The sequence below is a fragment of the Podarcis melisellensis genome (assembly GCF_964234715.1).
Source record: "Podarcis melisellensis genome assembly, chromosome: 1".
In the NCBI taxonomy this organism is placed as follows: Eukaryota; Metazoa; Chordata; class Lepidosauria; order Squamata; family Lacertidae; genus Podarcis; species Podarcis melisellensis.
Window position 1 is genome coordinate 29,323,135 of NC_138528.1, and position 23,034 is coordinate 29,346,168.

Here is a 23,034-nt window from a genome sequence, read left to right on the forward strand (position 1 = left end):
TGCTAGAGAAGAAACTTTGTTCTTAATAGTTTCTTCTGTTAGATTCACAAAATGTTTAGGGGTATGCGTACCCTCAGGAAAAAAGCACTGGCTACTGCTATGTAGGCAGAGCCATTAGGAGAGCAGGCTCAGAAAAGAGCAAAGAGCCGAAGTTATGAAGGATGTTGCTCAGCGCAGCAACTGGGAGAGAGCTTCTGTGGCCAACTTCGTCATGACTTCACAAATAGCTGCATTTGTGCTTCCTGAAGTAACACCTATATAGCCCGCCAGCCTTGGAGATCTAATGAATCATAACCCCACTCCTTAGTACTAGCTTTTGCAAGATCTCTTCATATGAGAGTTATATCTGTTCACACTTGCTGGGATGATACTTACACTTCCTGTACTCACAGAAGTCCAGTTTATAAACCTCGAGTGAGTGAGTAAGGCAGGCATATCTCGACGTTGCTGGACCCAAGGTAGTAATATTATATACCTGAGGTCAACACCTGTGTGCTTGACAAACAGCTAAAAAAGCTAAATGCTCTACAGACAGTAAAAAAAGAAAAAGAAAAGACCCTGCTCAAATTGTCTTACCATCTTATGTAGAAGCTTGTTGGTCATTCTTGGGCTACTGTGTCTCTCTCTTGCTTACATTATCATATATTCCAGAATGAAATAAAGACTAGCCAAAAGCCCCAAACCTTGCCCTGGGATGTGGACTATCTTGCAACTCACTCCAGTTTCTGATTTAAATCTTAAATGGGCGAGCAGCTTGCAAGCTAAGGTGAGTTCACAGGTTAATTGATCATATAAATAGACAGTTGCCATAGCTGCTTGCAAAAGTACAGTAAGTGGTTTCTAGCTTTGCTACCAGCCTAAAACCCATGTTTCGAGATCCAAAGGAAAGACCGGCAACCTCAGTGCTCCAACTGCCAGGGCACAAAGTACACTGCAGGTAAGGCTGACTGTTACCTATCCATCCTTTGAATAAAAAAGACTAAGAGACTTGTACCTCCAGACATGGATGGCCCACATATGGCCCGGAGCATCTGGCTTCTTCCCTGATGCTTTGTGTCCCTAGCCACCCCGCCCCCTTCTCCTCCAACTTGAGGTTGTGCCTACCCAGCCAACACACTGCCACTTTGCATGGAATAACTGCCAAGTCTGAAACAGTGGCACCTTGCTTGGCACTTGCAGAGGATAAGGTGCTGCTTTGGATTTGGCTGCTTCTGGCATGTATCCTGTGAGGATGAGAGAATATGCCAGCTCCAACATCCTGCAGCTGCACTGATCTGTGCCTGGTCCAAGGATGTCTTGCGAGGTTCACACATACCTTGACCAGCTTCTAATCTATTTGCAGACCATGCCTCCTTGACTTTGCATTTGGCAACCCCCCAAAAATGAACACAAAGCAGATAGAAAATAGATGAAACCCTTAGAAATTAAGCTTGATCAGATTTGTAAAGCTGCCGTTCTGCACGAAGGATTTTAATTTAATGCCCCGGTAATTTGTAATTACACACTGTAAAGTATTGTGATGTGGGTGGTTCAGGTGGTGGTGTACGCTTGCCACTCGCCAGGATCTACAAGGTGTGACCTGGAAATCTGCTACAAATGCTTAGGGGCTGGCAATCTTTGAGAGGGAAGGAAGATGCTGACTTGAGCCAATGCCATTTGCAGGAGGTTTGTTTGATCGTCTCTGCTTATGGTCTTGTAGGTGAAATGTCCATCAAAGAGATCAGAGAACTTTTATTATAGGCCATTTTGTGCTTCACATCCTGTGTAGGGCATACTCTCATTGTAGGCCTTAAGAGAAGGACAGAAGAATGATAAAAGACTGGACACCCCAAGGGAGGTGAGACTCTGTAGTATCTACCCTAGACCCAGCTTGGAGAGGGACACAAAATGGCCATTGGAAATCACATAATATGTTGCCATTTATTTTCATAGGGTTATGTTCCTTTCCCCTGCTCTCAGGTGTATGAAATACCTGTAAATCTGTCCCATTTTCAGGCTGGAAGAGGAAAAGCCAGATATCTGCTTGTTCTTAGTCTTGTAGCTTCTCACCGACCCTTTCCCTGGCAGCCTAGCACAGCAAAGCACATTGAGCCAATAAATAACACTGTCAGAGGAGAAATTGGAGACCAGATATGGGACAGCAGTAGCCAATGGGGTGCCTCTACACAACAGCACCAAACAGGAGCAGTCCATCTGAGCAGTGAGAACTTTGATTTTGTGCCTTAAAGACGCGCAACTGTCCATAACTTTTGGGGTAGCGGAACTGAAGTCTGCCCCAGGCATGGAAACAAATAGTTATAACACTCCTCTCACCCACCTCATCTCTTCCAAGATGCAATCTGTTTTGAGTGGAGGGACACTGACGTTATTTCAATGTTTTCCCCAGCTCTCAATATTCTGCCCAAATGTGAATGACATCTGCAACTAGAGCACATAGGAATGGCACAACATATTCTGGTGAGATGTTCCTGAAAAGAAAATTGGATCAGTTGATTAGTTTACTGTTGAGAAATTGACCCCTTGAAATATGTATGCACTACAGTATTTCCAAGTGATGGTGCCAAGAGTATATTTTGTCATTTAAATTTGAGCTTTTTTTTTTTTTGTAAAGAGTGAGAGGGAATGTGTGAATCTGCCACAGTATGCAAGAGGTTTTGTAGGTGCCTTCCTCACTTAGTACCAATCCTATTTCACAGGGCTGTTATGGGGACCAATTATAAAGTCCCTTGTGCAGGAAGAAGAGAAGTGCCTCAGCTGTTAGGTTTTGAATTAAAAACCTAAAATTTATCTAGGTGGCCATTTGAGCTACTGACCTGATCCCAGACTCCAGATACAATCGTAAATGATGTGGATATCTGTTGGAACTTCTCATTTCCTGTTTGTAAATAATAGAGATCAAAAGCTTTTCAAAGCCAGCTGCTGGCTTGTAATGAAAATAATAGTTTTGCTGTAGGGAAATGGAGCCATTTAAATGTTTGTGCTCCATTCACAATTCAAGGCACTACAAGGGTCATCAAGTCCCACTTCCTTCATTGCAGGAATCTTGTGTGTGTGAGAGTGTAAATATGTGTATATAGATAGATAGATAGATAGATAGATAGATAGATAGATAGAGAGAGAGAGAGAGAGATGTTAAATGGCTTTTAATAATGGTTTCTGGGTTACAAAAGTACATACAATACACAGGAATCTTTTGCCCAACGTGGAGCTCAAACTCTTGACCCTGAGATTAAGAGTCTCATGCTCTACCGACTGGTTGCTCTTACTCTGTATGAAATTTTCCACTCAGACTGTCATTTTTGATACTAAAGCACTGTGCTTCACTAGATAACTTGAGAGGCTGTTGACCCTCTTGTAAATATATATGGGGTCAAGCTTCTATTTGCATATGAAATGGGAACATGCTGCCTTCAGAATGCATTCCAACTTCCATTATAATTAGGAAGCCTAAGTGGATATTTTGTGCTTACTGATTCTGCTCTGTTTTATTTCTGAATTACCCACCTTGAGCCCTTGGGAAGGTGCCGTGGTACAGAAGTTTGAATAAGGCTGTGTGCACGGTCCTGTTTACTCTGCATCCAGCTTGCTCCCACCAGTGGTTGGAGAAGCGATGTTAGTCACAATCCATACCTATCCTGATGTTTCGTATGAAAAACTGGGTTTTTTATGTTTTCCCCAAGCCAAATTCAATCTGAACTGAGAAAAATAACAACCTAGCTGTGTTTTAAGCTGCTAATGTGTACACAGTCTAAATAAACAGCCCTTTAAAATAATCTGATGAGAGAGAGAGAGTAGCCAATAGTTGACTACCTTGGTTCTTGGAACTGAGAATGGCTTTGAAATCTGACAATGCAAAGAAAGAGAAGTAACGACAGACAGACAGACAGACAGACCGACCACCTTTTCATTTAACAAAGGAGTGCTCAAGGTAGCTAACATCCTACAAGATACAATAAAACAAGCAACAATTAAATGTTAAACTGAAGCAGCACCAAGCTGGCCAATTAAAACAGGTTAGAGTACAAAACTTAATGGAAAACCCAATGGAAAAACAAAATGGTCTTACTCTAATAAATATGTAATGGCATTACAGCTAGTCAAATTCCTTGTTTCAGCCTTCCCCAACTTGGTGTCCTCCAGATGTTTTGACTACAACTCCCATCAGTCTCAGCTAGCACAGGTGACCTGCCTTGGAACAATGAGAGTTGTAGTCCGAAAAAATCTATAGGGGACCAAGTTGGCAAAGAATGCCATGTGGTTTCTGTAACTGCACCTTTTCATATACATTTGATGTGGGCAGGCTCAAGAATTTTTTGGTCTGCATCAACTGAGAATAATGTAAACTCTGATGCAACTAGGTTTTAAAATGGCACATTTGTCTTGGTAAAACCAATACACTTCCATGCAGGAGTTTGCAAGATTTTTAACATAACTTTTGCAAATATGATTCTCTTTCTCTGAATTTTTTTCCAGTCTTTCTTTTTGTTTAACTATTTTTGCCTCATTGCTTCCTCTTTCTAAAGCTGCATCCCTGGTGCCTGGAGCAACAGAACATTTTAAAGTAAGAGCTTTCACTTAATCTTAATGATAGAAGCTGAGAGCTTTGAATAGATTTGATGTAGTTTAAAAGCCATTATTAAATGCTTGCTTTGCCTTGTACAATGGGTTCTGTTTGCCTTAAATTAAATGTGTTGTAATGTTCCCATTTATATCTTCCAGGCATGTAGAGTACCCACACAATGATTGCACTGGGGTTTATTTATTTTATTCTATATTTTTGGCCCACTTTTTGAGACATAAATCCTCTCCCATAGCAATTAAAATTCACTACACAATGAATTTTACCTAAATGGAAATCTGATACATGCCCTTCTCTCAAGCCCATAAGCTTTTAAAAAACAATATAATGACCTAGATAATAATGTTGTGTCCAGAATTGCTTGCTGGTGGGCTTATTCAGTCATAACCAGTTCTGAACCTTAACTCTACAGGCATGGGCATAGGCAGGATTTTTGTTTGGGGGAGGGGGCAGAACCTCAGTTATGTATTGAGGTTTATTGATTTAGGGGGGCAGCTGCCCCTCCCCCCTGGCTACACCCATGTCTACAGGTGTGTGGTCGTGCTAATGGATCAGGACCTTAAGCTGTGAGGCTGCTCCAGCCAGGGCTATCTTAACCGTTGGTGCTAGGGGTGCACGGGTGCTGGGCTCTCAGGGGCGCCAGGCCTAGAGTCTGGGGCCGAGCATTGGAGTCCAGGGAAGAGCCTCCGACAGCTGAGTGGAGCAGAGCCCATCAGAGCACTGCGGGTGGCTCTTCCCCGGGCTCCAATGCTCACTCCCGAACTCGCGCCGAGCCACCTCTCTGCTCCGCTGTGCTGTCAGCTCTTGCCCCAGCTGCATGGTGGCCAACTGTTTCGGTCACGCCCGGAGCGCCGTATAATGTGGGCACTGCGTGACACATCCTGTTGCATGCACCAAGCTGCGGGTTCCTTTGCTGGCTTTTCCGCTGTCGGCGCATGCTCCTAGTGCCGCCCAACGTGGGGTGCCAGCGCAGAACGACAGGGAATGCAAGCGGCAGCAGAGGAAACATCTCCGGACGGGATCTGCCGTGCACCAATGGCAGCAACAAAACCCAACGAATAGGAGTGCACAGATCACCTAGGGGCATCGGGCAGATCTTTGCACCCCAGCGCCGCATATGCTTAATACGGCCCTGGCTCCAGCTTTAACAGAATCAGCGCCTGAGTTTTCTAAACACACTGCTTCACCTTCGGTTTGCTGCTACCTCTCTTTCATGTAGAAGAAAGGCAAGGGAACACACAAGCAGAGTCCCAAACTAATATGATGTCTGTTCGTCCATTAAAAAAAAAAAGTTTAATACAGGATTCCTTTCCAACTTCAGTGTTCCCCTCTTAGGAATGTTATAGCCCATGGGTGTCATAAGCAAGCAGTCATAAGATCCACTGGCAAACCTGAGGCTTTTTCATAACTTGGGGCAAAACAGCAATCTTAAACAATGAAGGGAGGTTTGTTTAAGGAAAAGCAAATAGAACATAAAATCAGACCCATAAAATAAAACACAAAACAGTCCACTAGTTTAGCCGGCCCTGGAGGGGCTGGGGGATGTCATGGTAAGGGAGGCATCTTTTTTTAAAAAAAGATGTTACTACTACATTGGCAGTACGTGTTGTTCCTCTCAGCCAGAGAACAAAGCAACTGTCTTGTAAAAGAGGGTCTCTCTTGCAACAGCATTAGGCCATGTGGGCTCCAAAAACGTCTCTGTACCATACGTACTCTACTTGCACTCGTCTCCCATCGCATGGCTTTCATTGGCTGTTTCCCAAGGTTCTAAAGGCAGGGGAAGAAGGAGAGGAATATTGCCTGTAGTGAATGACTGGAGGGAATGTATGGGGAAGGGGATGAGAAGGGTCTCGTGTGTGACACCTTTAGTCTGCTGGTAACTATAGGGAAAAGAAAGGAGGAATTGGGGAAGAGAAAGTTGGAGATGGCTGGGTGTAAAGGTGGCATTTGGAGGAATGAAAGAGAATATAGAAGATAGTGTAGAAGGTAATAATAATAAAAAAATAATAATAATAAATTTTATTTATACCCCGCCCTCCCCAGCCAAGACCAGGCTCAGGGCGGCTAACACCAGATATAAAACAATTGATTGAAATACAACTTTAAAAACAAGATTAAAATACAACATTAAAATGCAGCCTCATTTCAGCAAAAACTCAAAAACCTTTTTGGGGATGAAAACGTCAAGTCTTCACCAAGGCTAACTATCCAGTGGTCTTACGTGGGCCAGAAAAAAGCCAGGGAACGGACCAGAGGCAGAGGAAGGTGGGGGTGATCCACCCCAGTTGTCATCGCTGAGGGGGTGGCATTTGGCACACCACCTGCCCGCAACTCTCAAGCCAACCCCAAGCCTTCGGGGGAAGGGGGGGAGCTGCGCCACTTTGCTGGCAGCATCCCACTTCCCCCTTCATTTTGATAGCTGGGGGAGGCTTGGGAGTATTGGGCTGGCGGCGTGCTGAATGTCCGCCATCAGCTTGCTTCGCCCCCGGCTGCAGGGTGCGCACGCCACTCCGTGCACCCAAGCAGCTATCCCATGCCTGGGAGGGCACCCTCTGTGCTCTGCCCTCCTCAGGAGCGCCCCATGCCCCTCAGGAACATGCCCACCCCAGGCAGCGCAGGCGTGTGCTCCACTGCTGGATAGGACACTTTTAGGACTCTAGGAATGGGGGTGGGGGGATTCTGGAGATGGTGTGGAATTGGGGTGGAGGCAGGTGGAAGTCAGTGGTGTTGAAGGGGCATTTGCTGTGAAGGAGCAAGTGTTGCATTGGGCAAAATAAAGGGGAATGTGTCTGTGCCCCCTCCTCCTTGCTGTACTCAAATTTCTCCTGCTTCCATTCCAGATGGGTGGGTAAAGGTAAAGGGACCCCTGACCATTAGGTCCAGTCGCAGACGACTCGGGTTGCGGTGCTCATCTTGCTTTACTGGCCGAGGGAGCCGGCGTTTATCCGCAGACAGCTTCCGGGTCATGTGGCATGATTAAGCCGCTTCTGGCAAACCAGAGCAGTGCATGGAAAAGCCGTTTACCTTCCCAGCGGAGTGGTACCCATTGATCTACTTGCACTTTGACGTGCTTTTGAACTGCTAGGTTGGCAGGAGCAGGGACCGAGCAATGGGAGCTCACCTCGTCGCGGGGATTCAAACCACCAACCTTCTGATCAGCAAGCCCTAGGCTCTGTGGTTTAGACCACAGCGCCACCCGCATCCCATGGGTGGGTATAAATAATAAAATGATAGTAATCATCATTATTATTCTTCAGCTACCTCGTATGAGAGAGATGAAGGATGCAGAACCTCAAATGTTCCATAGTACCCTCACACAATGCATTTCACTCCTGGTGTTTACTTCAATGTGAAGTTCTAGATTCGGTGTTGTAATTTAGAGTGGAAATTTTATGAAGAAGCAGACCACCACCCACATATGTACAACATCCATCAACTGAACTTAACTGTGACTGAACAAGGCAACTGACAGGCTTGCACTGAAGAGTCTGTTTGTCTTAAACATGTATTGTCATGGAGTGGGTGGGTGTGCAAAGGGGACTGCAGAACAGGAGAGGAAAGGAGGCGCAGAAATGTGACTGGTCTGTGTGCAAAGGGGACTCTCAAAAAAGGAAGGGGAAAGAAAGGGGGTGGGGTGAATGTGGGTCCAAAGAAGGGGGGGATGCAAAAAAGAGAAAAGGCAGAAAGAGAATTGAGGTAAAGATGAAAGGAAGGGTACAGAAGGATTGGAGATGGTGGCTTCCTAATTGGGTGGAAGGTGCCTGGTAGTTGCAATGTGTGGAAGAAGGAAGATGCAAGAGAAAGATGCAAGAGGTTACATTGGAGTTGAGCTGTGTGCAAGGAGTGGGTTGCCCAAAAGGAGGAGGAGGCATGGACCTGGGGGTGAAGGTGAAAACAGGTGAAGAATGGGGCTGCAGAAGAGAAGGCTTTTCTCTTCTCATTCCAGCAGCAAAAGCATTTAAAAAAAGATTCAGTAGTATTGTTGGGCCTACTCAAGGCTAAGTAATTTGAAGGTTTGAAGTCCTGTTCATGCATCCAGAGGATTAGCTGTAAGAGGCTGGCTAGCAGTGATCGGCAGCCTGAGGACACTTTAGCTTTAAATGTTATGTTGAAAATATTGGAGGGAGTGGACAACACTGAAAAAAGCATTGTCAAATACTTTGGAAAAGCAGTCTGGGTACTGGGCGAACTGGTTTCAAGCCTTTGTTCTGTTGCTAGGCACTTCACTTATGTGTTGCATTTTTCTCCAGTTAGAGCTACTTGCAATTATTATTTTTTTTAAAAAGAATTCTTTAGCCAACAGCAAAGAGATCTCCTGCCTAGCATGAGATGGTACTATTTGTTTTATACTCCTGGTTTCTGTAAACCAACTGGAAAGTAGATAAGATGCATAATGTATTCTGAATCACCTTAGTTGTGTTTCCCCATTTTTCCAATGCAGCATTCCTCTCCTCTGAAGGAAACAATGCCCTGGCTATGGCCAAATCCAGGCTGTACAAACTGTTCTCTTTAGCCCCCAAACATTGGAGCTGTTTGTCCCACTGTTAAGTGTCAGGCTATGCTGCAACACTATATACAGGTCAGTGCATAGAATCAGTGCTTTTTTCCTTTAAAAAAAATGTTTGGGGGTAGTCTCATTTTGACTCAAGAAAATCACAGGGAAAGGAAATTAAGCCGCCACTGGAGATTGTAACAACAAAATTGACCTATCACTGTGCTAGATTCCAATTCCTACTTCACACATTAAACGCTCGCTTCCGTCTGAGACTCAGGAAACACCGTGACAGGAAATGATGCCGCCATTGGGGTAGCAACAGAACTGACGATTCACCGTGCTAGAGAAGAAACTATTTTTTAAAAAAACAAAATTCATTCTTCTCCCGTTAGATTCACGAACTGTTTCGTGGTATGTGTACCCCTGCATCCTCCCAGAAAAAAAGCACTGCTCAGAATCATAAAGTTGAACTAGTCCCATCCCTCCTGATTCAGGAAATCAGCACCTTATAATTATGTATGGATTACGTGGACAAAAATAAGATTTTCTTTAGCCATTGGAAGGGGAATTATTATTTTTTTAAAAAAAGCTTTAGTGTTCAGAGGTGCTGAGGCAGTACTGGTTGCAGGGTAGCAACAGTATTCCTCCAATTTATTTGACTCTCATAAACCTTCGCTTTTACTCCCCTTCCACTCTTTCCACTCTTTCCTTGGTTTCTTAACAGCTATCTTTTCAACTGTGTTTTCTTACTCTACTAAGTTGTTTTCATTATATTATCCCATGTTATAACCTCTACTGCTGCATACTTTTTGTCAGCCATCTTTATTTCTTAATTTATTTGTCATGCTGGCAAGTTCTATATATTCTAATATTTTAAGGTGCCATCCTTCTCATGATGGTACTTTGTCCTCCCCAGAATTCGGGCAGCTGTGGTTACATACATCCATAGAATAATTTGATTTTTGGGGGTCAGGTTCAGCTTTGAAGTGTGACTAGTGTTCAAGGTTTTGATGACATCTTTTTCATTTGGAGTTCTTCAACTTGCATATCAAAATCTTTCTGTCCAAAATATTGGAAGGAGATATTTCTGCAATATTTCCAAGACCTTTTTGACTGCAGGAGAGAGATTAAAGTTTATTGATCACAACATACTGGGTAGTTTGTCACCGTGCGGAAATATGCGTGCCTGAGAAGCGCTGTCCTATCCACATACTTGTGAGTAAACATGGCTGGACTGCAGCCTTGATTCAAAAATAGCAGCATGCATCAAAACACTAGGATGCTTGTACCAGTGGAAGCTGAACTTGTGAACATGCCCTTTAGACTCCTGAAGGACTTCGAGCCTTCTCTTGGCAGGGATGTAGGAAGCTTCACTTACGTGTTTCGGACTTGTTAAAACCACAGAGTGGGGGCTGGGGGAAAGGTGGATTCCCTTGACTTAAAGGTGGGAGGCTGGCAATGTCGGAGCCTGAGTTGGGCGCTGCCCCTTTAAGAGCTTCTCTTGCCTTGATCTTCCTGCTGGGAGCTGGGAAGGTGCTGCCGCGGCGAGGAGGCGGCGAGGCGAGGCCAGAGTTGGCCCTCGGAGATCAGACCCGGGATTGAGGAAGGCAGGATCCCACCCTCTCTGCGGCTGCTGCGAGCAACGGTATGGCGTCGCCCTGGGGCACTCGGAGTCCTCTTCAGGCTAGGCGAGGGGATCTTCCTCAAGCCAACCACGCGGCGCCCTAAGGAGTAAGTAGCCAAGGCGCGGACTCGGCGCTTCTGCCTGGCGCAACCGATCCCGCCATGGGAGCGCAAGTCTCGAGCGCAAGGGCGATCTGAAGTGCCTCGCCAGCGGATCGAGCCTGGGATCGCCGCGGGATCCGGGCCGCCACCTGTTGCTCGGAGCGCACAGCCAGCCTCGCCGCGCGTCCGGGAGGGGGCGGCGGCGGCGGCTGCGTCTCCTGCTCTCCAAGCGGCGCTGCGCCTCCAGTTGCGCCTCTCCGGGAAAATGGAGAGCGACGGACTTTCCAGCGCGGACCAGAAGCTGATCCGAGAGAGCTGGGAGAAAGTGAACAGCAGCCCCATCGAGCACGGCTTGGTCTTGTTTACCAGGTAAGGGGGAGAAGGGAGAGGGGCAGGCTGGGCTGGGCTCGCTTGGAGGGAGCACGTGCGAGGCCAGATGCCTTAAAGGAGGAAGATTGCAAGGGGGAATCGAGGATCTGCCCGGGAGAATCAAAGAGCCAGGTGTGTCTCCACGACGCCTGAAAGTGGAGACGGTCCTTTGGAAAGCAGACCGTCTTGACCCAACTTGGTTTCACAGCTTGAAAGACTCCGGTGAGAAACTTTGTTCCACCTTCTCCGCCACGATCTTTACGCTCCATATTCCCAGAGTCTCCATGCTTAGCTTTGTTGGTGGTGAATCTCTACTGGGAACGAGCGAGCTCCTTCTAGCAGGGGTTTGGTCCGCTTCACACATCACAGGGGTGGGAAGTCTGAAGTGGTGGCGGGGAAGCGGGCAGATCGCGTGTATTGGTTATGCGAGTGTAGACCTGCTTGGTTATTTGCAGGTGATTTATATATGACACAGGTGACAGACTTGCTTCCAACATGGAAATGTTTTCCTGTGCAGCCAAAGTGTAATAATAGGTGAAGTAAAGTGCCTCTCTTTCTAAATTAGCTTGGGGTTGTTGTTGTTTTTTAAAACCATTTATATATCACTGTTTCATGTCGGTGCCTGGGCTTGAGAAGAGACTACATGCAGGTGGCATACACACCTCTGTGCTGGGGCTCTTCTTGTCCCAGAAGTGCAGGGCTGGTTTCAGTTAGTTTCTAATGAGGGAGACGGGCCTCCATCTTCTCTAACCCCCCCAGTATAAATAAAATTTTAAACCACAAACAAAAGTATATACATATGTGGGGAGGGGAATGAGCTGTATAAAATAAAATAAATAGAAGACAAAAGTCTAGACAGTATTTAACATTATTTAGAAAGAATACTGAAGTCTAGATTTAATATAAATAAAAAGGCATTGAATTAGGTTAATTAAATAATTTCTCTTTCTTACATTTTACCCCCAGAGACACCAAGACTTGACCTGAGCTAGAGCTTGTTGCTAATATTTGCTTTCAGTTCCCTAGAGTATTCCTAGAATATGCAAAGTAACAAGTGCCACCGAGCATGTGCACAGCGCCTTTTAATAAACACCAGTCAGTCACAACAAACCCATGTAAATATGTGATGAATAGTTAAGGTGGCAATTCTGTATGAGCTTACCTGAATGTAAGTCCCAGACACATATAGGCTTGTGCTGCAAGGCTTCTGGGACAGAAAGAGGGGACTCCTAGACAGGCTTGAGTTCCAGCAGGACTTTTTTCATTTCAGAAAATGAAGCGTTAGATGAGTCCAGACAGAGAAAAGAGCTTGTGCAGTCCTGCGAAGGCTTACTTTGGCGTAAGCTTGGGCAACATAGCACCTCTATGGGTTCGAAGGGTGCAAGTATTGATGTGATTTTCATATGAAACTCCATGAGGATTAAAGGCCAGCAAGCTGTTTAAAAAGACAGACCAAGAACACAGGAAGAAGGTTGTGTGAGCTCTAAGTCTTCCCTTTGATATCTTCTTGCAGTTGTGGCAGAGATGAGAGTTTTCCCTCAATCAGGGAGTAGCTCCACAGTCCTCAGCTCTGCAGAGTGTATCAGAGCGGCTTCCTAATTGCATGTGACATGGCAGTCACGGGAGCCAAGGCCAGGCCTGGCCCTTGGGGAGAGGCTTGATTCATTCCGGGATCAGTCCCAGGGCAGAGGAAATGGTGCATGCGAGAGAACAGCTGAGTGCCCGGGTGCCTGCCATTAACCCTGAAGCTGAGGAGTACAAAGCTGGGAGACGCAGATAGGACAAAGGCTTTGAGCCTCTGGAAGGCCATGCTTGATTTTATAGCAAGCAACAAACTTTATTTCTCCATTCACAGAGGGGTTTGTACAGAGGCTGCTCTGCAGCCAATGTTCACCCACCTGCTCCCAGCCACTCTTTAAGTTTCCATTGTATAGACAGGAAAACCGAGGCAGGTAAGCGTGGCTTGCTCAACATGGACTGAGGAGAGTCTATAGTGTGAAGAATGGGATTTGGAACCTAAGAAGCTGCCCTATACAAGTGACAGATCTTGGAACCTCAAATATCAGGGGTGCCCTTTGCAATGCCAAAATCCGGTGTCCCCTCGCCTTCTGTTAGATGTCATAGTTGCGGTGCCCCAGAAGCTTTGCCCCTGGTGTGACCAAACCTGTTGTGCTCCCCTAGATTTGCCTTTCATACAAGGTCAGATCATTTGTGTACTTGTCGACACGTGACTGGCAGTGGCTGTCCAGGATCTCGAGCAGAGGTCTCTCACATCACCTCCTATCTGATCCTCTGTTCTTTTTAATTGCAGACATAATAAATTGAAACTCCAGCCTTCAGTATGCTCTACCCCTGAGCTATGATCCCTTCTCCTACACAGAGAACAGAACTGTTTATCTGCTGCTTGTGTGTGGTGGATGGCAGCCTGTCCATTGAAATTCCACTTGCTTTGTCTGACTTCAGGACTGTTAGGTTTTAGTTTCCAAGAATCAAAGTCCAACCAGTGGCAGAGCTTCATGCTCCTGCACTGGGGGGGGGGGGAGAGCAGGTGGGGGCGGGGCTGGCATGCGTCCTGGGGGCGTGGTGCTCAGCACGGGAAGGGGGGCAGCCGCGATGGCACCCCACCAGTATTTCACTGTCAGGGACGGTGTGCTCCTCCCGCACTCCTCTTCCTCTGCCAGCGAGTCCAACACAGTCAACTCCAGCTCCCTGTGTAGAATATGGATGGGTGGAGCTGGTAATATAAAATGGACAATGCAATGTAGGTAAGGTATCCTTTAAAGTGGTGTGCAAACAGCTTCTGGGAATTCTCTGCTCTGTTTATGAGATTTCTCCTGTGGGAAGATAAATTATTCTTTAGTAATTTTTCAGGGGTGGGGTTGACTATTGGCAGTGACAAATGGAAGCAAAGCTTCTTTCTTTTCTACTAAGGGTTTGTGTGTGTGTGTGTGTGTGTGTGTGTGTGTGTGTGTGTGTGTGCTGATACTACAAATGGCTGCAGGATCTGTGTTGGTCAAGTCACCATTTGCCTTTTCCACAATGACTTGGACTTGGTGTTGTTTCAGGGCTCAGGTGGGTGACAAACACTAGTGTGAGAGAGAGAGAGAGAGAGAGAGAGAGAGAGAGAGAGAGAGAGAGAGAAAGAAAGAAAGAAAGAAAGAAAGAAAGAAAGAAAGAAAGAAAGAGGAGAACATTGGGGGGATATGCAAAGTGGCCTTTTTGGGGACAGGGTGAACTTTGTTTCTCTGGGCCAAATGCAATAATGAATACGAAGACAAAATTTTCAGAGGGTGCTTAAAAGTTTGGAAGGGATGCACAAAGCTTCAGAAGGAGTAGACAAATGAGAAAGCGACAGGTTAGCAGGGCTGAATTGTGTTCACATGGGTTCTTCAAGAGTTCAAATGTAAAATTGTTAACTAAGGTATGTAATTTAAAATCAGCAAACGTGTCCAGAGGAGGGCAACCAAAATGGTCAAAGGCCTGGAAACGATGCCTTATGAGGAACGGTTAAGGGAGCTGGGCATGTTTAGCCTGGAGAAGAGGAGGTTAAGGGGTGATATGATAGCCATGTTCAAATATATAAAAGGATGTCACATAGAGGAGGGAGAAAGGTTGTTTTCTGCTGCTCCAGAGAAGCGGACACGGAGCAATGGTTCCAAACTACAAGAAAGAAGATTCCACCTAAACATTAGGAAGAACTTCCTGACAGTAAGAGCTGTTCGACAGTGGAATTTGCTGCCAAGGAGTGTGGTGGAGTCTCCTTCTTTGGAGGTCTTTAAGCAGAGGCTTGACAACCATATGCCAGGAGTGCTCTGATGGTGTTTCCTGCTTGGCAGGGGGTTGGACTCGATGGCCCTTGTGGTCTCTTCCAACTCTATGATTCTATGATTTTCCAGCAATTGCTGAAATGGTCATTGTAGCACCTGTATTTTCAGCAGGAACCAGGAAATTAGAACCCTTCCAGACAATTCTATACTGTATTGTGCAATATGATGGAAATCGTTATTAAGGCTACTTTATCTATTGAATATGTAACACAACAAAACTTGTGGAGGAAGAGTTGGCTTGGTGTCTCCAAAGAGATGTCTTGCTTCACTAACCCCTTTAAGTGTGTTGAGAGTATCAACAAGAATGTAGAGGGGGTGGTTAGCCGAACATTGCATACATAGGCTCTGTGTTTGTTTTTAAGAGAGCCTTTGGAAAATACTCCTTTCTGTGGAAAGTCAGCAGTCAGAAATGCACCCTCTTATGCATTCAAACCATCCTCTAGTTAAAATCCAGAAAGCTGTGGTTAGGAATATAGGCATTTTTCATCATAGAGGAAAGCAAATTATATGGAGTGAGGCTGGTACTGTTTAGATTATTCAATAATTACCGTATCTAGAGTCAGTGACAGAGCTACCTTGTGCATGACACAAAGTTATTAATAGGATGTTACAACTGCAATGAGCATAGATGTGTTGTTGTTTGTTTAAAAAACAGATAAAGTGACAAAGCACAAGCCTACCAGTGACCATTGTCTATGATGGACTGTCTACATTCTGTGGCGTAGCTGCTAAGAGTTTGAGGGAGGAACGCTCTGGTCCAAATCTCATCTCTTTACTTACTTAATAACTCTCAGCCTTCCTTCTGCAGCATGCAGAGAATACCGGCCCAGCCTACTGATTGTTGTAAATGTTGTTGAGGTAGGCTGGTATTCTCCTCGTGCTGCCAGGTAGTATTATGAAGTCTTTGTTGCAATTTTTTATTTTGCTGCAAACTGCTTTATAGCCCCTGCCTGATGGACGACACCAGTCTCTTGCATTACCTTGACTTTGAAGGATTGCGAGTTTTGAGTTCCTGCATGGAGCAAACCATTCTTTTAGATACCATTACATGTTTTATACCACTGTATAAAATTGTTCAGCGAATAGCAGAGAGCAGAATTCAGGCTGGTATATGGAACAATATTGCAACAGATTCTCGTTAATCCTTATTAGTCAGGAGAGATGTGTACCATATAAATAGAAAAAAAGGGTTCCTGTCAATCTAGGAGGTGAATTACCAGAGAGATGCGCTTAGGGAGGCAGGCAGGGTTGAAAGGGCATCAGAGATGACATGCATGTGTGAAATGCAACCTGGCAACGAAAAGCTGATGTGGATTTTGGGCTGTGTCAGGGAATGGAGAAGAGAGAGTCTAATCTCAATGCAGTCTGGAGGTGAAGACCCTTTGAATGTTGTGTTAAGAGACTGTGGCTAGTGGGTATTTTGACTGTATATGTTGGTGGGGGGCGTGGAAGGGCAGAACAGATTGTACTGAAGGCAGTTTGGAAACAGACAACAAAACAAGTCATTGCTACGAGAAGAACTGAGGATGTTTTCAACACTTGCAGTAGCAAGCATCTTATGCTCTTTTGCACAAGGGTGGTAACTTGCAGCGCCTGTGGTGGAGTAAATGGTGTGTGCTAAACTCAGCTTTTTTTCAGAGAAAAGCTTGGTGCTGGCGATCTTCCAGTGCTCTTGCAAAACGCTTATGATGTTCTTGGATTTTTCTGCTATCCAGGTCTTTGCCACTTCACACATCCTTCTCTCTGTGCGTGTCTTTCTGTCTCTGCCTCTCTAAAACAGCCCTATTACTGCTACGATCTAGCAGTGTGATGCTACAGCACGATAAATGGAGATTGCTGTTTATACCAGGAATGAATGGACCCTTCCCCATTTCTTCAACACATATTTGAGTGGGACGTTTCTGCACGCTCAGTTGAGAAACTGGCTTCAGTCCCACTCCAAGTATAAGAGCCCCATGAGATGAGCAAGGGGAATGGGGCGGTGACAGACCTCCATTTGCATTGCCTTCCCCTCCTGAGCAGGCTGTGCTTGCAGGGAGAGCTCAAGTGACTGGGAAGTAGTGATAAAACAATGAAAGCATTTTAAAATTTGTTTAAAACAAGTCCAATACAGATGGAGATTGGGAAAGATTACTACCTGAAATGCTTGTTGATAGGGGAACATCTTCAGCAGGCACCGAAAAGACAACAGAGATAGTGCCTGAGAGTTGTGCTGCGGCTCCATTTTTCTTTCCCAGAAACCGATTGTAAAGGGACAGGGGAAGTTTTACGGAGAGAAGAAAAATGCCCTGGGTGGTAATCAACTAAGTTTTACTCCGTGTATACCTATTGGGATTAATGAATATTACTAAAGCCCATTCATTTCAGTAGGTCTACTTTTGGAATAAAACCTAGTTGAGTACCACTCCTTGTCCTCTGTTGTACCTGGTTTGTTTTCCTGAAGGCAGGCTGGGCATGAGGGGAGACTGTCCTGACAGGCTTGCTTTCTTGGGCCTCGCCAGAAGCTAAGATGTTCCATTAGGATGGGAAAGAGAGATGGGATGGGATGTCTGCCCGATTTGTATGAAGGCCAAATAATTGTTGGGTTGATGTCTTTCAGGCTTTTTGATTTGGACCCTGACCTCTTGCCCCTTTTCCAGTACAACTGCAGGAAGTTCTCTACTCCTCAGGAGTGCCTCTCATCACCGGAGTTCCTGGAACACATTAGAAAGGTGAGAGGTTTAAAGGAGTCCTTCTGGTAATTGTCTTTAACTATAGCAAAGGCTATGCTGGCAAGTGGCAGTGGGGTATCCTGCTTAGTGTGTTTGGCTAGGGCCTGGGTTCAAATCCCTACTCTTCCATGAAGCTCTTGGGGTGAAAGGAGCTTGTTGAGTAAATCTGGGCCAGTTGTTCTCTCTCAGATGGACCTACCTTACAGGGGATCAAATGGTATACAGGTGACCTTACACATTTTCCTGAGATGCTTGGAAGAAGTTTGGTATAAAAACTGCAGTCAATAAATGCAGCTTCAACCTAAAACTCTCTTGCTCTGCCCCAACAGCCTTTTGTGTATCCTCTTCTCAAAGAAGTATCATTTAACACAAAGTCAGTAAAATTATAATAAGCTATTATTTATTCTACACTGCCAGGGAATGGGGAAATATTAATTGGTGCCTAGCGCTTCCCATGTGTTTTGATGATCTGAACTACTTGTATGACATGAAGGACCACTGTTGTCTAAGAGGTACCTGTAAAAAAATTACCTGGGGTGGAAAGTTGTGTGCATGAATCTATCCTGATTACTTTTCTGCGTGCAGAAAATGCATTTTAAAAACTAATATAAATCTATTAACTGTATTAGATTAGGAATGAGTTTAATCACATTTAAATAATTAGATTTAGCTTAGCAGAGCAAGCAGGAAGGACAAGTATGAGCTTAACCCAAGGGTGTGTTAAGAAAATATTGAGACAAGGGACCCTATAGGGGTATAAGCAACCTTTCTTTTCTGACTGACTTTTGACCTAGCTGTTGTTGTTGTTTAGTCGTTTAGTCGTGTCCGACTCTTCGTGACCCCATGGACCAGAGCACGCCAGGCACTTCTGTCTTCCACTGCCTCCCGCAGTTTGGTCAGACTCATGTTTGTAGCTTCGACCTAGCTGTGGGCTGGTTTTAATAGAATGTTTTCTGCTGCATGCCTGGTGTTTGGTGTTTGATTATGACATGTTTTTAAAATTTGTTTTACTTTGTCCCTTTTGATGAATTTTCTTTTCATTAGCTGCATTGGACAATGTTTTGTTGGAAAGTCAGGAAAGAAATACAAATATAGAAATAAAATAAATGAGGTGGTTTGATAGGGTGTTTAGATTGTCAGATTAGAAGAGAACAAGTTTAGTCTAGCTCTCCCCTACCCCCAAGGATGGCTAGTCAGGTTTTATTTATTTTTCAGCATTTTTGTCCTGCCTTTCTGCGAAATAGGGTGGCAGAGTACAAACTGTGAAGAGATGAGCTAAAATTTAGTTGAAACAAACAGTCTGTTGGACAAGCAAATAAGAGGATGACGTTGGTGCAGAAACCAGTAGCAGTCAAAGATCAGCCTTAGAAAACACTATCTTTAAAAAGCCTGGTGAAGAAGGAAAGTCTTAGCTGCTTTGTTGAAAAGCAAGCAGCCATGGGACCAGGTGAGCCTCTTTTGGCAGAGTGTTCAACTGTCTGTATCCCAACACTGAAAAGGCCCTGTCACTTAGAGCCACCTGCCAGGCTTCAGACTCAAGTAGGCCAGGAGACATCCAACAAGAGCCTCAGTAGATCCATACCCTCCAACATTTCTCTGATGAAAATAGAGATGTCCTAAGGAAAAGCAGGATCAAATCAGAAACCGAGACAGCTTCTGTAAATCCAGGACTGTCCTTGGAAAATAGGGACACTTGGAGGGTCTGTAGATGATCATAAAGGTTAGGCACATGGGTGGAAAGAATTCTCCAGATACTCTAGTAACAGGTCAATTGGGCTTTTAAAAGTTAAAATGAACACTTAGAATTGAGCCCAGAAATGAATTGGTAGTTGCTGTACTGAAGCCAGGTCTTGTAAACATTCTGGCAGCTGCATTCAGGACCAGTCAAAGCTTATGAACTACAAAGGCTGAGCCACATGGAGCACATTAGAGTAATCCAATCTGGAAGTGACCGCAGCATGAATAGCTGGCTACTCCTGGCTTTTCAAGGGAAGGATGCAGCTGACACACATGCTGAAAGATGGTACTTCCAGCCACAAGATCATCCAGTTGCCAGGCTGGGTCTTGGAGTACTCCCAAGCTGTGTGGCTGACTTTTAAAGGAGTGCAACTATGTGCAAAAGAAGCAGAACACCAGCGCTTCTAACACCAAACCCTCAACTACCCATTGCCTCTATTTTGTCTGGATTAAACACCAGTTAGTTCACCCTCATCTGCTCCAAAACTGATGCCCTTAAGGACTTTTAGAGGCAGGGCACAGCAGAACCATCCCTTCTTGCTTGTTCCATTAATTGGTAATCAGATCTATACTCTCTCTGGGTACGGAAGCTCCATTTTTAGCTATCATAGCTAATTGCCAGTGGTAGACTTTCCCTGTTGAATTTGGCTACAAAATCACCGATGGGCACGCACCTATTAGGAAGTAAATCCCATTCATATCAAGGGGGCTTGTTACCAAGGAAATCAGCTTTAGTTATATGGCTGTGATTTCCCCTCTGCCAAAATCAAAACTCATGCAGGTGGGAAGAATGGCAGAGCAGCCAGGAGGGTTGAATTTAAAATTGGGTAGTAAGGTTTCTTGTAGCACCAATCTGCCAGATAATGTGTCACTATGATGTGTCCCTTGAGAGTCATGCATGACAACTGCATGGACAACCATGCCAATCTGTTTCAGCAGGCCACACTGGCTGTTGTAGCTTTTCAACGTGTGTAAACGCTATTAGAAGAGGTAAGTGTATGGGAGATCCACAAACAGGTGATTTGGGTTTGGTTTCCAGGTTTTCCTTGCGCACACATGCTTTCTGCATAAGGGTTTTGTAACATTTGCTGGAGGCCCTAAATGGCAGGATTGGTGTAACAGATAGATATAAATGGTGTTTAAATACAGATTTTCTTCAAGCATGCCCTTTCATCTTGACCCAAGCTCTTAGGCTTATGGAGATATCCAGAACAAGCCTTTCAGAGTCTCCTATAACATTTGCAGAAGGCTTTTAGAGTGCCTTTACTTCCACAAGGACACACCAGATTGTCCTGTTTGTCGTTCTGTCTGCTTGGTAGGTAATGCTGGTAATAGATGCAGCCGTGACTCATTTGGAGAACTTGCAGTGCCTGGAAGAATACCTTGCCAACCTGGGTAAGAAACACCAGGCAGTTGGTGTGAAGGTGGAGTCTTTTTCGGTAAGGAGCCTTTTCGTTTTGAGATGTATCTGTGGCACTGTTGACTTGCTTTTAATTCTTCCCTCAGCTTTCCAGGTTTGTGTTGCAGGAAGGGACATGTTGGGAAATCAGTACAGTGGTACCTCAGGTTATGTATGCTTCAGGTTACATACGCTTCAGGTTACACACTCCACTAAGCCAGAAATAGTGCTTCAGGTTAAGAACTTTGCTTCAGGATAAGAACAGAAATCGGGCTCCGGTGGCACAGCAGCAGCAGGAGGCCTCATTAGCTAAAGTGGTGCTTCAGGTTAAGAACAGTTTCAGGTTAAGAACAGACCTCCAGAACGAATTAAGTACTTAACCCGAGGTACCACTGTACAAGTTGAGGAGGAGGAACAAGGCCATGGAGGGTTTTGAGAGGACAAAAAGCTTGCTCAGGATCCCAGAGTGGATGGGAAACCAGTGGAGAGAGTTAAGAGGGGAGAGTCACATACTCTGAATAAGTCACAAAATAAGTGAGCAGACTTCTGAGCTGTTTTAGACCTGGGTGGATGAAGGAGAGGGGTGCATGGCAGAGGGAAAGTTGGGGTGACAGAAGAGCAACGACGTCTGCAGTTGAGATAGTCGTAAATCCTGGAGGAGATTTACAGACTAGATGAGATTAGCTTTCTGAAAAATTCATTAGCCATTACTCAGCTCAGGCTCCAGCTCCAAACAAAACTTGCAAGTTCCTCTGAGGCAGAGAAGTAAAAAGCAAGGTAGTCTATTGTTAGGCAGACTGGGGATAAATAATGGTTGACAGCGCCAGTAAGAGCCAAACTGAGAGGATTACCGTATTTTTCGCTCTATAACACGCACCTGACCATAACACGCACATAGTTTTTAGAGGAGGAAAACAAGAAAAAAAATATTCTAAATGAAACGGTGGATGTATGATTTTTGTGGTTCATGTTGTGGCCACAGACATGTGATCTGACAGTGAGTTTGGAGTAGCACAATGCAAAAATCCTGAGGATCCATGTGGATCCATGCTTTGTAACCATGTTTTTTCACCACTGCGGCCCCAGGCAACACTGGGTGGGGAGGGAAGGAAAAGCACTCAAGGGACAAGGAGCATGCGTAGGGTGGGTGGAGAAGGATGCTGCTAATAATGAAGAAGAGGGGTATAAGGAGAGAAGGCTCCTCTCCTCTCCCGCTTTGCTCCTTTAAAGCAAGCAGGCTCTGTTTTTCTGCCTCCTCCCCGCTCATCCCCGGCTTAGCGAGCTGAAAAACTTTGCTGCTATTTAGCGAGCTGAGTGGGGAGGAGAGGGGGACAGAGAGCCTGCTTGCTTTAAAGGAACCAACCGGACAGGAGCCGCTTACACTCGTGTAAGCGGCTCCTCTCCTCTCCCGCTTTGCTTCTTTAAAGAAGCAGGCTCTCTGTCCCTCTCTCCTCCCCACTCAGCGGCTCTTCTCCCGCTTTGCTGTTTCAAAGCGAGCCACAGAGGAGGGAAGGAAGGGGAACCATGGATCCTCTGCGCACGACTGCAGCAGATCCCCCCGCCACCCGTAGGCATTCCCTCCATAGCACGCACAGACATTTCCCCTTACTTTCTAGGAGGAAAAAAGTGAGTGTTATGGTGCAAAAAATAAGGTACTTGGAACCTGGAGGGCGTGTTCCTCCACCATCACTCTGAAAGTAAAGTTCCATTTTTTAGATAGTAGAAAATCACCCCCACCCCTTCCTTAAGAGCTGCTTCTTTTCGAATGCTGATTCTGCTGTCTCCTGTTTGATTTGCAGGCTGTGGGCGAATCCTTGCTGTATATGCTGGAAAAATGCCACGGTCCCGCTTTCAATGTGAATGTGCGTGAGGCCTGGACCAAGCTGTACAGCATTGTGGTAAAAGCCATGAGCTGCGGCTGGGATGTTCCCAGAAAAGTGGAATAAACCTGGACCCAGGATGCTTGAGGGGGGAACAGCTCCGAGGAGAAAGCAAGCTTGCCTTTCTAGCTCTGTGTATTTCAGAGTAATCTCCACATTTCTGTCTCTCTTTCTCGTTTTACTCTTGCATTCCCCATCTTTCTTGTGGTAATGTGATGGTGCTCCCCTATTTCAGTGTTGCAGTTCCACGTATCTGTTTGCAGGGGGCAAAAGAGAGCCAAGCCAGAATTAAAAGCTGAAACGCCAACTGCA

General features: G+C 45.3%; 2 protein-coding genes and 1 long non-coding RNA gene across 3 annotated transcripts in view; 2 read left to right on the forward strand and 1 right to left on the reverse strand.

Moving 5' to 3' along the window:
* Positions 1-2,430, forward strand: part of POMT2 (protein O-mannosyltransferase 2) — a 43,397-nt gene extending 40,967 nt beyond the window's left edge. Inside the window, exon 22 of the mRNA XM_081911058.1 lies at positions 2,387-2,430. Within this exon, the coding sequence (XP_081767184.1) occupies positions 2,387-2,411 (25 nt within the window). The 3' untranslated portion in view covers positions 2,412-2,430. The remainder of the gene's footprint in view (positions 1-2,386) is intronic.
* Positions 819-13,685, reverse strand: LOC309373160. Its single transcript, XR_014169793.1, has 4 exons — positions 12,331-13,685; positions 3,505-3,655; positions 2,318-2,468; positions 819-1,788 (listed from the first exon to the last, which is right to left on the reverse strand). It is a non-coding gene; the product is annotated as an uncharacterized lncRNA (long non-coding RNA).
* On the forward strand, positions 9,966-23,034 carry NGB (neuroglobin). The gene is made up of 4 exons (XM_081916054.1): positions 9,966-11,168; positions 17,595-17,706; positions 20,763-20,882; positions 22,642-23,034. The coding sequence occupies exons 1-4, from the start codon at positions 11,065-11,067 to the stop codon at positions 22,786-22,788; spliced, it is 483 nt and encodes a 160-aa protein (XP_081772180.1). The 5' UTR covers positions 9,966-11,064; the 3' UTR covers positions 22,789-23,034.